The sequence below is a fragment of the Aquarana catesbeiana genome, linkage group LG01 (assembly GCF_042186555.1).
Source record: "Aquarana catesbeiana isolate 2022-GZ linkage group LG01, ASM4218655v1, whole genome shotgun sequence".
Taxonomy (NCBI): domain Eukaryota; kingdom Metazoa; phylum Chordata; class Amphibia; order Anura; family Ranidae; genus Aquarana; species Aquarana catesbeiana.
This window is the reverse complement of record NC_133324.1, coordinates 284,689,951-284,705,869: the sequence shown is the minus strand read 5'-3', so window position 1 is coordinate 284,705,869 and position 15,919 is coordinate 284,689,951. Positions and strand designations below refer to the sequence as shown.

The 15,919-nt window shown below is 41.4% G+C and overlaps 1 protein-coding gene across 1 annotated transcript; it reads right to left on the bottom strand.

Annotated features, from left to right (window-relative positions):
• Nucleotides 1-517: 517 nt before the first annotated feature.
• MIF (macrophage migration inhibitory factor) lies at nucleotides 518-14,004 on the bottom strand (the record flags this gene model as incomplete). The annotated part of the gene is given in 3 exon segments (XM_073629201.1): nucleotides 518-695; nucleotides 6,678-6,850; nucleotides 13,874-14,004. Coding segments are annotated over 3 exon segments (360 nt in total). The 3' UTR covers nucleotides 518-616.
• Nucleotides 14,005-15,919: the final 1,915 nt, after the last annotated feature.

Here is a 15,919-nt window from a genome sequence, read left to right as displayed (position 1 = left end):
AGCTGGAAGATCTACAGTAGGATACTGTAAGAGTAGTTGTTGCTATAGGAGACTGCAGTTGCTACAAGATAGATTGCTGCATTCAGCTTAAAGGCCCTTTATCTGTATTACTGTCTACCTAGTTTTATTTTTGACTACAGAGTTTGGCTTAATTGCTATTGCAATTGCCTAAGGGTGTCCTGTGCCCTAACCCTCTCTCCCACCGTTCCTGTTAAGAGAAATAAACTTTGTTCATTTTTACAAAAAGTGACTGGCGCCCAATCTTTCCATCTTGCACCACACCCACTATGCCTAGTAACCTGCACCCTGAGGAGGAATGTCAGTTCTCCCTGGTCTGGGGGTCACCATCAGGCCCTTGGAGGTCGGGGAGACTGCTACATACCTATATGATAAACAACATTCTCTTTAAAGACACTTTCCTTTACAAACAAGCCATGCCTATTATATTTTTTTGCATTCTGACCCTTCAAAAATTTTCATACAATGGTTTTTAATATAAACCTTAACACAACTGATATTTGTGCCAATCAGTGCAGTTTATTCAACAGGACAGCAAGGCATTAGCATGGTAATAAACAATGAGGTTTGGAGGAAAGAACAGCATCTGTCCGGCATATCACAAGTCGACTTTCGCCATAGTAATACTATTCCAACCAACATTACCACTCTTCACTTGCACAAAATTGATGTAAATCCTAAGAAAAGAATTAACAGAGTGTTATTAATTCATATGAAAACAAATCTAAATTACCACATTAAAACACATATTAAAATCGATGGAATTAGCCAAGATTCTTCCCTAGTCCTTTCTATTTCGAAATGTTTGCACTCTTTTTTTTTTATGAAACTCTACATGATTGCATTGATTTTTTAATTCTTGTATATATATTAAAAGCTAAACTGTAAAAAAGCACCAGAGAGCTAAATATTTTTTGAGGATTTATTCAGGCTTTCCAGACTGGGGAAGCATCAGAAGTGTTTACTTTGCCTGGACAGTTTGTACTTAAAAGTGTCGCTTTCTGCCATTTCAGATAGTATTGAGGTATAACTGTGTTCAGCCAGTCCTGTGATTTACACACTTCTGCTATACAGAAAAGCTGGGAGGTGTCATCCCTATTTCTTGGTTGATAAAAGTAAAATTGGACTACATTATTAAATTCTCATATATGCTTTAGTATGTTAATGGCATTTAAAAGTAATTTTTAATATTTTTAAAAATGTAGCTTTTATTACAATAATCCCTGTTTCCCAACAATTCTCCTGCTACAAGTGCAGGGCAGTTTTTGATATTGATAGGGCCCTGGGCAAACATTTTCTTGGGGCCCGCCCCCCTTCATTCTGAGACATACAAAAAATAGCAGGTGGCCAATTGCAATTGGCTGCCAGAGGTTAATTTTCCTTACCGCTCACTGGCTGGTTGCTAAAGGTTACAACACATCATTTCTGCTTTCTGATTGGTTGCTAGAGGTTACTGTACATTATTAGTGCTCATTTATTGGTTGCTAGGGGTTACAGAACATCTTTACCACTCACTGAGCACTGGAGCAATTCCAAATAATTGAGCAAGTAAAGCGGCACATTAATAAACATACTACAGGAAAGGGTCAGAGACTGCAAATATACTGCAGGAGAGCATCAGAGACTGCGGACATGCTACAGGAGACAATCAGAGACTGCGGACATGCTACAGGTGACAGAGACTGCGGACATGCTACAGGTGACAGAGACTGCGGACATGCTACAGGTGACAGAGACTGTGGACATGCTACAGGTGACAATCAGATACTGCGGACATTATACAGGAGACAATCAGAGACTGCGAACATGCTACAGGAGACAGAGACTGCGGACATGCTACAGGAGACAAATTTAAGACTGCAGACATTATACAGGAGATGGTCAGAACTTTCAGCAATGCACAGCTTTACAGTTATACAGAATAACACAGCTCAGAGTTTCAGCAGTCAGGCATTTTATGGGTGTAGGGACATACCTGGCCATCCAAGCAAACTGCACACAGCCAGAGGTCCGGGTGCGGGGCTTCCACTCTCTGCTCTCACTACAACAGCTCCTCCCTGAGCATACAGGCATGGGGCAGGGTTAGAGCATCAGTGGTGCTCCTGGCCCCGCCCCCAGACCTCTGTATTCCCCAGCCAGTTTAGAGGGGGAGAGCCGGGAGCTCCACTGACGCTCCCAATTTCGATCACTGTTCTCACTACAGCCACTCTGTTTCGAGCATACAGGCTGCATGGGGCAGGGTCAGAGCATCAGTGGAACTCCCAGCCCTGCCCCCCTCCCCTCTCTGCTGGCTAGCTCGGGAATACAGCTTCCAGTGTCCTCTGTGTGCTCTGCAAAGCTGTCATTGGGGCCCCAATTCACAGGTAACGCGGGCTCAATGCTTTGGGCCCCCCAACAAAGATTGGGCCCTGGGCAAGTGCCCTGTTTGCCCTGCAAAAGACAGCCCTGTACAAGTGGCTATGCCAAGACAAACAGCACAGGCATGGTCCACTGTTGTCACCATCAAGAAAGATCTGAGAATGCACATTTTTGTGTGCACTCATGCATTTTTGCGCAAAATGCGTGAAAACTTATTCTCACGTTCTTGTTCTAGAAGGAAAATGATAAATGGTTGTCAAAATTTCTTACAAATAAAATATGTGAAAAGTGTGGCGTGCATTTGTATTTAGCCCCCCTGAGTCATTACTTTGTAGAACCACCTTTCGCTGCAATTACAGCTGCAAATCTATTTGGGTATGTCTCTACCAGCTTTGCACATCTAGAGAGTGACATTTTTGCCCATTCTTCTTTGCAAAATAGCTCAAGCTCTGTCAGATTGAATGGAGAGTATCTGTGAACAGCAAATTTCAAATCTTGTCACAGATTCTCAATTGGATTTAGGTCTGAACTTTGACTGGGCTATTCTAACACATGGATATGCCTTGATCTAAACCATTCCATTGTAGCTTTGGCTGTATGTTTAGGGTCGTTGTCCTGCTGGAAGGTGAACCTCCGTCCCAGTCTCAAGTCTTTTGTAGACTTTAACAGGTTTTATTCTAATGCCGTGTACACACGGTCGGACTTTCCGGCATACTTGGTCCGGCGGACCAGAGTCCGCCGAACAATCCAACCGTGTGTAGGCTCCGGCGGACTTTTCCGGCGGACTTTTTCCCAAAAGCCCATCGGACCTAGATTTGAAACAAGTTTTAAATCTTTCCATCGGACTCAGTTTCTGGCGCAAAGTCTGCTCGTCTGTGTGCTGGTCCAACAGGAAGCCCGCTCGTGTGTATGCTGGTCCAACGGACCAGATACGACGCGAGGGCAGGGTATTGCATTTTGCGCTCGCTGCAATAGGAAAAACAAATTTTCCTATTGCAGCGAGCGCGGGGCATACCAGGCCCTTAGGTCTGGTATGGATTATAAAGGGAAGCCCCTACGCCGAAAAAACGGCATGGGGTTCCCCCTAAAATCCATACCAGACCCCAATCCGAGCACGCAGCCCGGCTGGTCAGGAAAGGGGGTGGGAACAAGCGAGCGCCCCCCCCTCCTGAACCGTACCAGGCTGCATGCCCTCAACATGGGGGGTGGGTGCCCTGCGGGGCTCCCCCACCCCAAGGCACCTTGTCCCCATGTTGATGAGGACAAGGGCCTCTTCCCAACAACCTTGGCCATTGGTTGTCGGGGTCTGCGGGCGAGGGGCTTATCGGAATCCGGGAGCCCCCTATAATAAGAGGGCCCCCAGATCCCGGCCCCCCCACCCTATGTGAATGAGTATGGGGTACGTGGTACCCCTACCCATTCACCTAGGGAAAAAGTGTCAATAATAAAACACACTACACAGGTTTTTAAAATAATTTATTAAACAGCTCCGGGGGGGGGGGTCTTCCTCCGGCTTCGGGGTTCCCTCCGGTTCCTCTTCTCCCGGTATTCCAGTTCTTCGGCCGGCTCCTCCGCTGTCTTCAGGCCGCTCTCTTGCCAGCGGAGGTCCGGACTTCTGGGCTTCTTGGCTTCTTCCCTCTTCTCTTCTCCAGATGTTGACACGACGCTCTCTCCAGCTGGACTGCTCTCTGAGGGCTCCGTTGTGACTTATATAGGCAGAGACCCCGCCCCCTTATGTCACAGTCCCTGGGCATGCTGGGACTGTGACATTTTAGGGGGCATGGTCACCAAGTGATGTTGACCACGCCCCCTAAAACGTCACAGTCCCAGCATGCCCAGGGACTGTGACATCATAAGGGGGCGGGGTCTCCGCCTATATAAGTCATAATGGAGCCCTCAGAGAGCAGTCTAGCCGGAGAGAGCGTCGTGTCAACATCTGGAGAAGAGGGAAGAAGACAAGAAGCCCAGAAGTCCGGACCTCCGCTGGCAAGAGAGCGGCCTGAAGACAGCGGAGGAGCCGGCCGAAGAACTGGAACACCGGGAGAAGAGGAACCGGAGGGACCCCCGAAGCCGGAGGAAGACCCCCCCGGAGCTGTTTAATAAATTATTTTTAAAACCTGTGTGGTATGTTTTATTATTGAGATTTTTTCCCTAGGTGAATGGGTAGGGGTACCATGTACCCCATACTCATTCACATAGGGTGGGGGGCCGGGATTTGGGGGCCGTCTTATTATAGGGGGCTCCCGGATTCCGATAAGCCCCCCGCCCGCAGACCCCGACAACCAACGGCCAGGGTTGTCGGGAAGAGGCCCTTGTCCTCATCAACATGGGGACAAGGTGCTTTGGGGGAGGGGGGGCCCCGCAGGGCCCCCCCTCCCCCAAAGCACCCACCCCCCCCATGTTGAGGGCATGCGGCCTGGTACGGTTCAGGAGGGGGGGCCCGCTCGCTCGTCCCCACCCCCTTTCCTGACCGGCCGGGTTGCGTGCTCGGATCGGGGTCTGGTATGGATTTTAGGGGGGACCCCACGCCGTTTTTTCGGCGTAGGGGGCTTCCCTTTAAAATCCATACTAGACCTAAGGGCCTGGTATGACCCGCGACGGGGCTCGCAAGGTGTCAATCTCGCCGATAAAAGCGGCAAGACTGACTTCCTTTTCTAGTCCCGTTGCACCTGAGTCACGTTCAAAATGAACGGACTTGTCCATGTGTGGGCAAGTCCGTTCATTCTGAAAGTCCGTCGTAACTCCGGCGAATGTCCGTCAGAAAGACGGGCGGACTTAGCCCGCCGGAAAGTCCGGTCGTGTGTGGGCAAGTCCGTCCGTTTTAAAGTCCGGCGCACCTGGCGGACAAAGTCCATCAGAAAGTGTGCCTGACCAAGTATGCCAGAAAGTCCGATCGTGTGCACGCGGCATAAGATTGCCCTGTATTTGGCTCCATCCATCTTCCCAGCAACTCTGACCAGCTTCCCTGTCCCTGCTGAAGAAAAGCATCCCCACAACATGGTGCTGTCAGGGTGATGTGCAGTGTTAGTTTTCCACCACACAGCATTTTGCTTTTAGGCCAAAGGTTCAATTTTGGTCTCATCTGACCAGAGCACCTTCTTCCACATGTTTGCTTGTCCCCCACATGGCTTCTCGCAAACTGGAAATGGAACTTGTTATGGCTTTATTTCAACAATGGCTTTCTTGCCACTCTTCCATAAAGGCCAGATTTGTGGATTGCACAACTAATAGTTGTCCTGTGGACAGATTCTCCCACCTGAGCTGTGGATCTCTGCAGCTCCCCCAGAGTTACCATGAGCCTCTTGGCTGCTTCTCTGATTAATGCTCTCTTTGCTCAGCCTGTCAGTTTAGGTGGATGGCCATGTCTTGGTAGGTTTGCAGTTGTGCCATACTCTTTCCATTTTCAGATGATGGATTGAACAGTGCTCTGTGAGATGTTCAAAGCTTGGGGTATTTTTTTGATAACCTAACCCTGCTTTAAGCTTCTCTACATCTTTATCCCTGACCTGTCTGGTAAGTTCCGTGGCCTGCATGATGCTGTTTGTTCAATAAGGTTCTCTAACAAACTCAGAGCTTCACAGAACAGCTGTATTTATACTGAGATTAAATTACAGGTGGACTCTATTTACTAATAAGGTGACTTCTGAAGTCAATTGGTTCCAGTAGATTTTAGTTAGGAGTATCAGAGTAAAGGGGGCTGAGTACAAATGCACACCACACTTTTCACACATTTGTAAAAAAAAAAACAAAAACGTAAAACCATTTATCATTTTCCTTCCACTTGACAATTATGTGCCACTTTGTGTTGGTCTATCACATAAAATCCCAATAAAATACATTTATGTTTTTGGTTGTAACAGATCAAATAATATACACCGATTTGGGTTCTTTTTACTAAAGTAATGTAGCAGTATAAATTTTGGTTAAAATGTATAAAGACAGATTACTTATTTGCAAAATTTTATAGAAGCAGAAACTAAGAAACTATTTTTTTCTTCAAAATTTTCGGTCTTTTTTTCATTTGTAGCGCAAAAAATAAAAAACCCAGTGGTGAATAAATACCACCAAAAGAAAGCTCTATTTGTGTGAAAACAAATGATAAAAAATTGGGTACAGTGTTACGTGACTGAGTAATTCTCATTCAAAACGTGAAGCTCTGAAAGCTGAAAATTGGCCTGGGCAGGAAGGGGGTGAAAGTGCCCAATTTTGAGGTGGTTAAATACTTGGCCTGAGAGGTAAGGCATTAAGCACATTAATAACTACCCTCTTCATTAATTAGAAAAAAAAAAATGTAGACTTGCCTCTCGGGAGGTATGTGCAGCTTTTTATTCAGAATGTCACACAGAAGCTTGGAGTAATTTTCATTATGTGGATCTCCAAGCTTTCCAATGCTGTGCAATGAGCACACAGCACAAGGATCCGATGTATTCCCAAACGTCATCTGCTGATCAGTGTGAATTGATATAACAAAGTGCTACAAAGACAAAAAATACATAGGAATGTTCAGTGAACAAAAGGTGAAACATGTTAAAGTAGAACTATAGGCAAAACTTTTTTTTTTCATTTTTGGATAGAGTAAGGGAGGGTTATAACCCGTCAGATAATTTTAATTTTTTTCACCTTCTGTATCACATTGTGGATATTTCCCTTCACTTCCTGTTCCGTAGCCAAATGGGATGTAAAAGAAAATCCCTATAAATTAAGGGAATTTCTTTGGTGACCCCCAAATTTCCAAATTACAATAGTACCGAATTTAAACAAATCTGAAATAACGGGAAAAAAATTTGGATGAAATTTGAATTCAAATCATTTTCAAATTCCAGTCATTTTCAAATTCCAGTCATTTTCAAATAGTTTTACAATTTCCAAAGAGAATAGAATAGAAAATAAAGGAATAGAATGGAAAAAATAGACTAGAAAAGAATATAACAGAAAATAAAAAAATAGAATATAATAGAGTAGAACAGAACAAAATTTAATAGAAAATAAAAGAACAGAATAGACTAAAATATAGCAACAAATAGAATAGAATAACATAGAAAGAATATAACCATCTTCTAAAATTTGAATTTCAAATAGAATCTAAATTTGAATACATAAGAAAAGAATAGAATAGAAAAAAAAAAAGAAATAAAATAGACTAATAGAATAAAAAGGAATAGAATTAAAAAAAAAAAAAAAACAATAGAAAGAATATAAACGTTTCCCAAAATTCAAATAGAATCAATTTGAATAGAAAATAATAGAATAGAAAATAACAGAATAGTATAGAAAAAACTGAATAGAATAGAAAGAATAATAATAACCATCTTCTGAAATTCGAATTTCAAATAGAATACATTTTAATAGAAAAAAAATAGGATAAAACAAATAAAAAAAATATATAATTAAAAAAACAATAGAATAGAATAGAATAGATCAGAATAGAAAGAATATAACCATTTTCCAAAATTCAAATAGAATCTATTCAAATTTGAATAGATTCTATTTGAATTTTGGAAAATGGTTATATTCTATTATTTAATAATATTCGTTTTTTGTTTATTGTATTCATTTTTTTTCTATTCAAATTTATTCTATTTGAAATGGTTGGTAGTTATATTCATTCTATTCTATTCTGTTTATTTCTATACTATTGTTTTATTTTATATGCTACTCTATTCTTGTCTATTCAAATTGATTCTATTTGAATTTTGGAAAATGGTTATATTATTTCTATTCTATTTTTTTTTTAATTATATTTTTTTTCGATTCGAGCTTCAGAAGATGGTTAGAATCTATTTTATTCTATGTGTTTATTCTATTCCTTTCTATTCTTTTTATTTTCTATCCTATTTTGTTCTGTTTTACTCTATTATATTCTTTTGTGTTCTATTCCTTTATTTTTTATTCTATTTTATGCTCTTTGGAAATTCAAAAAATATTCAAAACTGATTGGAAAATGAATAAACTAAACTAAACGAATTAAACAAATTTAACTAAACAAATTTATTTAATTAACAAATCAAAAACAAATTTTTTCATTCTGCACATGTCTACTCCAGAGGATATAAAATGAATCTGCACATAACAAAGACCTCAAAGAAATAAAATACAGCATATCTCAAAGAGTAAGTGTTTGATGGTAAAATTAATGCAGTAGATTTTTTTTTTTTAAGAAACATATTGTAAATGATTCAGTTAGAGGGAAAATCGATCCTGGATTGGGCTTCAAGTGTTAAGGATTAAGATTAAAATGAATGTCTGAGCAATAATGAAGATATTCAGTACACTGAATTTCTGGAAGACCACATGGTCACTTCTACACACAATGCAGCCTATAATAGTAGAGGCAATACATTTACCTTTCCATTAAAAGGGTCACTTTAAGGGTTAAACGCCAGATTTAGGTTTCAAATCATGCACTACAACCGGTTTCTAAAAGACGCAATGTTTTCATTGAAATTATAGTTATGTGTAAAAGTATATTGTTATGTGTATGGTCAGGATCTGCTTCCCTATTGACATCTATGTGATTTGTTACACTTCGGCCATCCTGCAATACATGACACAAGGAATTCCATTATTGTCTATGAAAAAAATGCATAAAAAACGCATCAAACACCCATAAAAAAGTACAAACAAATTAACGAAAATGTAGATTCTCAAGTGTGAACCTAGCCAAGATTTACCAACAGCTATATATAGGACTATGAGGACCTTCTTCATTGGCTGTTAATTAAGGGGATTGCTTAGGATGGCTCTCACACTACAAAGTTTGTTATTCTAAAGGGCATTAGGAGCTAATGATGTACACACACACACACACACTACAAGATCGATCAGTATTAGGGTTCCACCGATACTAGTATCTGTATTGGTGCAGATGCCTAGCATTTGCACTCGTGCAAATGCTCCAATTCTTTACCCGATACTTGGGCAGCCTCAGGGATGATTGCTGGGGGCAGTTACAATCCCTGATCTCCCTGTATAGCTTTTTTGACAGCTGCTTTTCCTCCTCTCCCTCCTGTGGCTGTCAGGGAGATCGGTGCTTGTAACTGCCCCCACCGTCGCACCGATCACCCCAGCTGTCCCCCTCGGGTCCTTCTCTGGGTCCCCATCTGTGCTCCCAGTGTCCTGCTCCGGGTTCTGATCCGATTCATCCTTGTGTCCCTTCTGTGTCATACTCTGGGTCCCCCTACATCCTCCCCGGCTCTTAGTGTCCTGCTCCAGGTCCCAATCCGTTTCGTCCTCGGGTCCCCCACTGTGCCATCCTCTGGGTCCCCCACTGTGCCATCCTCTGGGTCCCCCGTGTTCTCCCCGACTGTCCGTGCGCTCCTCCGGTCCCCCCATGTCCCAGATCTTTCAGAATGGAGAGCGGAGGAAGGAGCCGGTAAATCTGTCATTTACCGGCTCCTTCCTTTTCTGAATGGACAGAGTCACTGACTCTGTCCCTTCATAACTGAAACATCAAATTCAAAATGAATCATTGCGCTAACAATAATAAAGCAGCTGACATAAATTGCATGCTGACAATAAAAAGCATAAAGGTTAAATATATGCAGCGCTAGAAGCATCAAATTATAAAATAAGAGTCCATGGTATTAAAACAGAGTCTTTGTTCAGGGGAAATACTGGAACCACCCAAGGTGCAGACAGATACAATAAAGTGAACATGAGATTATACTCCACCGATCAACACACTGGGCCTCTTACCAAAGAAAATGGACCACTGAATTACAGGTGGTCAAACAAGCATGATAGATCCACAGCGCCACAAAACCACTTCAATTGGATCATAGAAGGCTGGATCTTGTAGTCCCACTCAATGGTAATTCATAGGTACATGCATAGGATACAAGAAAGCAACTCCTCATGGTGTAGTATTTAAAGCCAAGGTAAATTTATTTCTTATAAAAAGCCAGGGTACTCACATTTTGGGAAATAAAAACAGGCAAATCAAAAGTTGCAATTAGTCATGGATAGCAGATGTTTCCACCCACAAAGATGCAGTCGGCACGTTACAGTGTTGTGATGTCAGAGCTCCACCCTATCCTGCGTTTCGTCCAATAGGAATGTCATCAGGGCATGGTCAAGGCTCTTCATATCCTCTTTATATAGGAGGGAGGGCGGGATAAGAACGCCCCTTCCCCCTGCACTCCAAGCCTCTCTCAACCACAGGAAGCGGAACCTCGTCACAAGCGGATGTTTACACCACAGTTTAGACTTACATGGCTAAAACACACCTACGGCTGCAATGTTTTGGGAGACCAGATAAGCAATATATAAAATATACTAATCCGGTTTCTGAAGGGAGGGTAGAAGAAAAAGAACCAGGCCAAGTTGGAAACAAAAGTAATAGATAAAAATGAAAGTAATCAAAACATTCACAAATTGAAAATTAGTTGCTAAAATTAGCAAACAGCTTATCAAAGGCTGACTTTGAGATAAAAGCAATGCTGCCATCTAGTGGTTGCAAACAGATTGTACAGAAAATGCAAATGTATAAAAATTACATGGAGAAAACCTAACCAACAAAACATTTTTAAAAAATATAAAAAAGGAAGAATAATCTAGGGATTCAGCTATTATTGATAAAGGCATTAACATCCCATTCTATGTTTAAGCCAAATGGTCTATAAGATTTTAAACAAAAAAATCCACCAGGTCTCCATCTTTGAAATCTCTCGCCTAATATGGCTGCCCTTCCAATGAGGGTCAAACTTGTCTATAGCCATGAAAGATGTACACTTTAAGTTCTTATCATGGCACAAAGAGTAATGTTTGGATAAACTGTGGTTCAAAAAACCTTTGCGAATATTCGCCAAATGCTCCTTGAGCCTAGTTTCCAACTTGCGAATAGTGGGACCCACATAATATAGGCCGCAAGGGCACGTAATCAAATAAACCACGTTCTTGGTCGAACACGTGATGAAAGAGCCTACATCATATGTTCGACCAGTGACACAACTAAAGGAGAGATACTTTCTCTCCCTAAGACAGTTATGTTGGCAAACCTCACAGTTTCTGCACTGATAATAGCCCTTAAAATCTCCAAAGAAACATGGATGGTCTTACTGGAGGACAAATTACATTTGGGGCTATCTGAAGTCTCTGGGGGGGCATTACTATAGGTGACCATGGGTTGTCCCGGGAGCAAAGGACCTAGTAATCTGTCTTTTTTTAGGACACCCCAGTATTTTCTAAAGATCTTTTTAATCAAAAAATGTTGGTTTGAATAAGTGGTATAAAACGAGAAAAGAGTTGTCCACCATCATCTCTTATTTTAGCTTTTAATAAATCATCTCTATCACTTTAGGCAACATCAGTTATGATCCGGTCCAGATCACTGACTGCATAGCCCTTCTGTAGCGAGATTTCAAGAACTCCGCCTCTCTGAGATAGTCCTCCTGCAAGGAACAGTTCCTCCTCAATCTGAGGAATTGGCTCATAGGGACAGACCCGAGCCAGGACTCATGATGGCAACTGTCTGTCCCTATGTAGCCATTCCTATCCATGTGTTTAAAGTATGTAGATGTAAGGAGCCTATCGTCTTGTACTCTAATTTCCAGGTCCAAAAAATGTATAAGAGGTGCTGGCCTCATATTGGAGAACAATGCCTCGATCATTGGTGTTAAGCTCACCAATGAAAAGCTCCAAAGAAGCACGATCTCCCTCCCATAGGAGGAGGACGTCATCAACTCAGTCTTCTGTTGACCATAGATGATGTCCTTCTCCCACTTGGCCATAAAAAGATTGGCCCTACTGGGCGTAAACTTGGCACCCATCGCCACTCCTATACCTTGCAGATAGTAGGTGCCAAAAATAGTTGTGGCTCATAGCAAAGTCGAGGAGATGGAGAAGAAACCGTTGCTGTAACCCACAGATGCCCTAGTCTCTACTCAAAGATGGAGACCTGGTGGATTTTTGTTTAAAATCTTATAGACCATTTGGCTTAAACGTAGAATGGGATGTTAATGCCTTTATCAACAATAGCTGAATCCCTAGATTATTCTTCCTTTTTTAATTTTTTTTGGTTAGATTTTCTCCATGTAATTTTTATACATTTGCATTTTCTGTACTATCTGTTTCCAACCACTAGATGGCAGCATTGCTTTTATCTCATAGCCAGCCTTTGATAAGCCGTTTGCTAATTTTAGCAACTGATTTTCAATTTGTGGATGTTTTGATTACTTCCACTTTTATCTATTACTTTTGTTTCCAACTTGGCCGGGTTCTTTTTCTCCTACCATCCCTTCAGAAACCGGATTAGTATATTTTATATATTTCTTATCTGGTCTCCCAAAATATGTGGTTTAAACATCCGGTTATGACGAGGTTCCGCTTCCTGTGGATGAGAGAGAGGCTTGGAGTGCACGGGGAAGGGGCGTTCTTATCTTGCCCCCCTCCTATATAAAGAAGAATTGCAACTTTTGAAAATGTGAGTATCCTGGCTTTTTATAAGCAAAAAATTAACCTTGGTTTTAAATACTACACCATGGAGGAGGTGCTTTCTTGTATCCTATGCATGTACCTATGAATTACCATTGAGTGGGACTACAAGATCCAGCCTCCTATGATCCAGCTGAAGTGGTTCCGTGGCGCTGTGGATATATCATGCATGTTTGACCACCTTTAATTCAGTGGTCCATTTTCTTTGGTAAGAGGCCCGGTGTGTTGATGTTCGGTGGAGGATAATCTCATGTTCACCTTACTGTATCTCTGTTTGTAATAAATATTTCAAAGTTAAAAATTGTAAAAAAAATAAAAAATAAACACTGACACCGTACACTCCCCCTCCCCAAAAAAGAAAGCATTGTAAAAAAAAAAAAAAAAAAATTATAAAAAAATCCACACTCTGTTCTAAAATAAAAATAAAAAAAAATACTGACACATGTGCCACTGTCACATGACATTTAAAAAATAGTATCGGTAATTGGTATCAGCGAGTACTTGAAAAAAGTATCGGTACTTGTACTCAGTCTTAAAAAAGAAGTGGTATAGATGCAACCCTAATCAGTATGAAAATGATTTGATTAAAAGGGTTCCATCATTCAGAAACAGTTTAGCTAGTAAATACTTGGATGAAAATAAAAATATTACTGACATGCACAGAACTTTATGGTGGAATTATTCTATTCCCTTTGATTTATCATGGTTATTTCCATGAAATCAAAGGCAATTGTTCACACATTGTAAAGCAAAGTTACTTTATCACATTTCAAACTTTGGACATTTTTTCTAAATAACCAATGCCAGGTATGTCTCTGCTATATGCTGATATATGTCTCAAGCTCTCCATATGTATAACAAAATATCTATAAACCGATTCAGTGTGGGTTTTATTTGAAAAAAAATATATATGTAAAAAAGGAATGTATATCATTCAAAAAGTCAAATTTAATTAGGTTTTGTAAAACAGCAACTACAGAATAAAAACCCATGACACACATACTCCCTAGAACTATATAATAAAGAAAGTACAATGACCTCTAAGGACATGGCGTACAGCATTTACCTTGGCTGGCACATCCATGGCCTTTTCAAGCAAAAGGCACAGGTCAGACATCAGAGATGGAGGTACAGCACTCTGGCATACGTTGGTGTACAAGGTGAAAATAGGCATGATGAGATTGTTGTTCGTCAGCAGTCCAGGGGTCTGTAATGGGTACTAGGCAGAAGCTGCAGTTGTTCGTAGACTTTGAAACACTTTAGCAATAGGACTCTTGATGAAATCTAACCATTGCACAGGTTATAGAAACTCCACCCAATCCAACCCTTTTTTGTCACGAATTTTAAGTTACACAATCTATGTGACCTGACCGTGACCGGCTTGACAATGTTTTACTGTGGGGTACAAATGAATGCCTGTATTTATATGCATTATATATGCAGTACATGTCATGCTGCTCAGTTCTCCTTTTACCCAATTCTGCTTTTTATTGGCAGTCAGATGACTTTCACAGTAGAACCATAAGGAGATTTATCTCTCAGACCTAGACAAGCAAACTATTGAGAAATGATTTTTACAGCTCTAACACCAGTGAATCAATTAAAAAAAGTTTTTGTTTTTTTTTTTGTAAATACTACAATATGTTGTACATATTGTACCATGTTCTAAATTCTCCTTGTGCTTATACGAACATAAGATTTAAAAATGATACAAAAGGGAATAAATAATGTTGATTGTAATGTATCACAGCTCCTAATCTCAGCTCGTTACCTGTACAGAAGACATATGGGAGCCAAAAATCTTGCTGATTGATAGGGGATCAAATACTTATTTGATAATGATTTCTCTCTTTAAAATGCAAATCAATTTATAACTTTTTTAAATGCGTTTTCTGGATACTTTAGCTGTTATTCTGTCTCTCACTGTTAAAATAAACCTACCATTAAAATTAGACTGATCATTTCTTTGTCAGTGGGCAAATGTACAAAATCAGAAGGGGATCAAATACTTTTTTCCCCTCAGTGCAGCTTAACTGGACAGATAAAGCCAGGGGCGTTGCTAGGTGGCAAAACGACCAGGGCCTTCAGCCCAAAGTCCGAGCCCGTCACCTACACGACATACACTGACCTACCTAACATACACGACCTGCACTCAACTACCTAACATACACTGACCTACCTAATATACGGTGACCTACCTGACACACACTACATACACTGACCAGACTTCAGGTGACGTGACCTCCTCCTGCAGCTCAGCCGTAGTATGCAGCGCAACCATCACAGTAGATTAGACAGCAGGCACTCCAGGCAACTAGAGCCAGAGCCAGGACAGGAGAGCTGCCCGAGCGCCGAGTGGGGATCTTCTCACAGTGGCACAGCGGCCGCATTGTTCCCGCCTTCTGGAGCCTGCAGCACCTATGATGGATGTCACACATCCCGGCCTTGGACCAGTGGGATGTCCATCATAGGTGCTGCAGGTTCAAGAAGGCAGGACCTGCTATGTCACTCAGCAGTGCTCGGGGTCAGATCGGGCCCCGCTCAGGGCTAATAACAGAACTGTGCATGCCCGAGACCTGGGGCTTTTTGGGGACCCACTCGGGGCTTCAGCCCCTCCTCCCAACACCACTGGATAAAGCATATTACATTTTTGGATTTGTGAATCATGCTGCGACATCAAAAAACATTACTAACAGTAGTAACTTCTATCTTTGAAAATTGTTACTGTCAAAGTGTTAGCCCCTGAAAGGTCAACAAAGTAACTTTAACCTCTATATCTGGAATCCATACAAAGCCACCACTGGAAATGCGTTTTGTATTTTGGGCACTGGGCATTAACATAAGCTCTAAGTCTCATCTCTAGCACTAGCATAGAGCACATATGAGGTAGGGTATGTAATAGGTTAGTCTAACACCTGTGTGACTTCAGACAAATGGTTCTCCTCTTAAATTTAGGTCTCCCATAAATCTCAGAATCATTCTAGACCAGTGTTTCTCAACCTCAGTCCTCAAGGCGTCCCAACAGGTCATGTTTTCAGGCTTCCCATTATTTTACACAGGTGATTTGATCAGTTTCACTGCCTAACTACCACAGCCGTTTCATCTGAGGGAA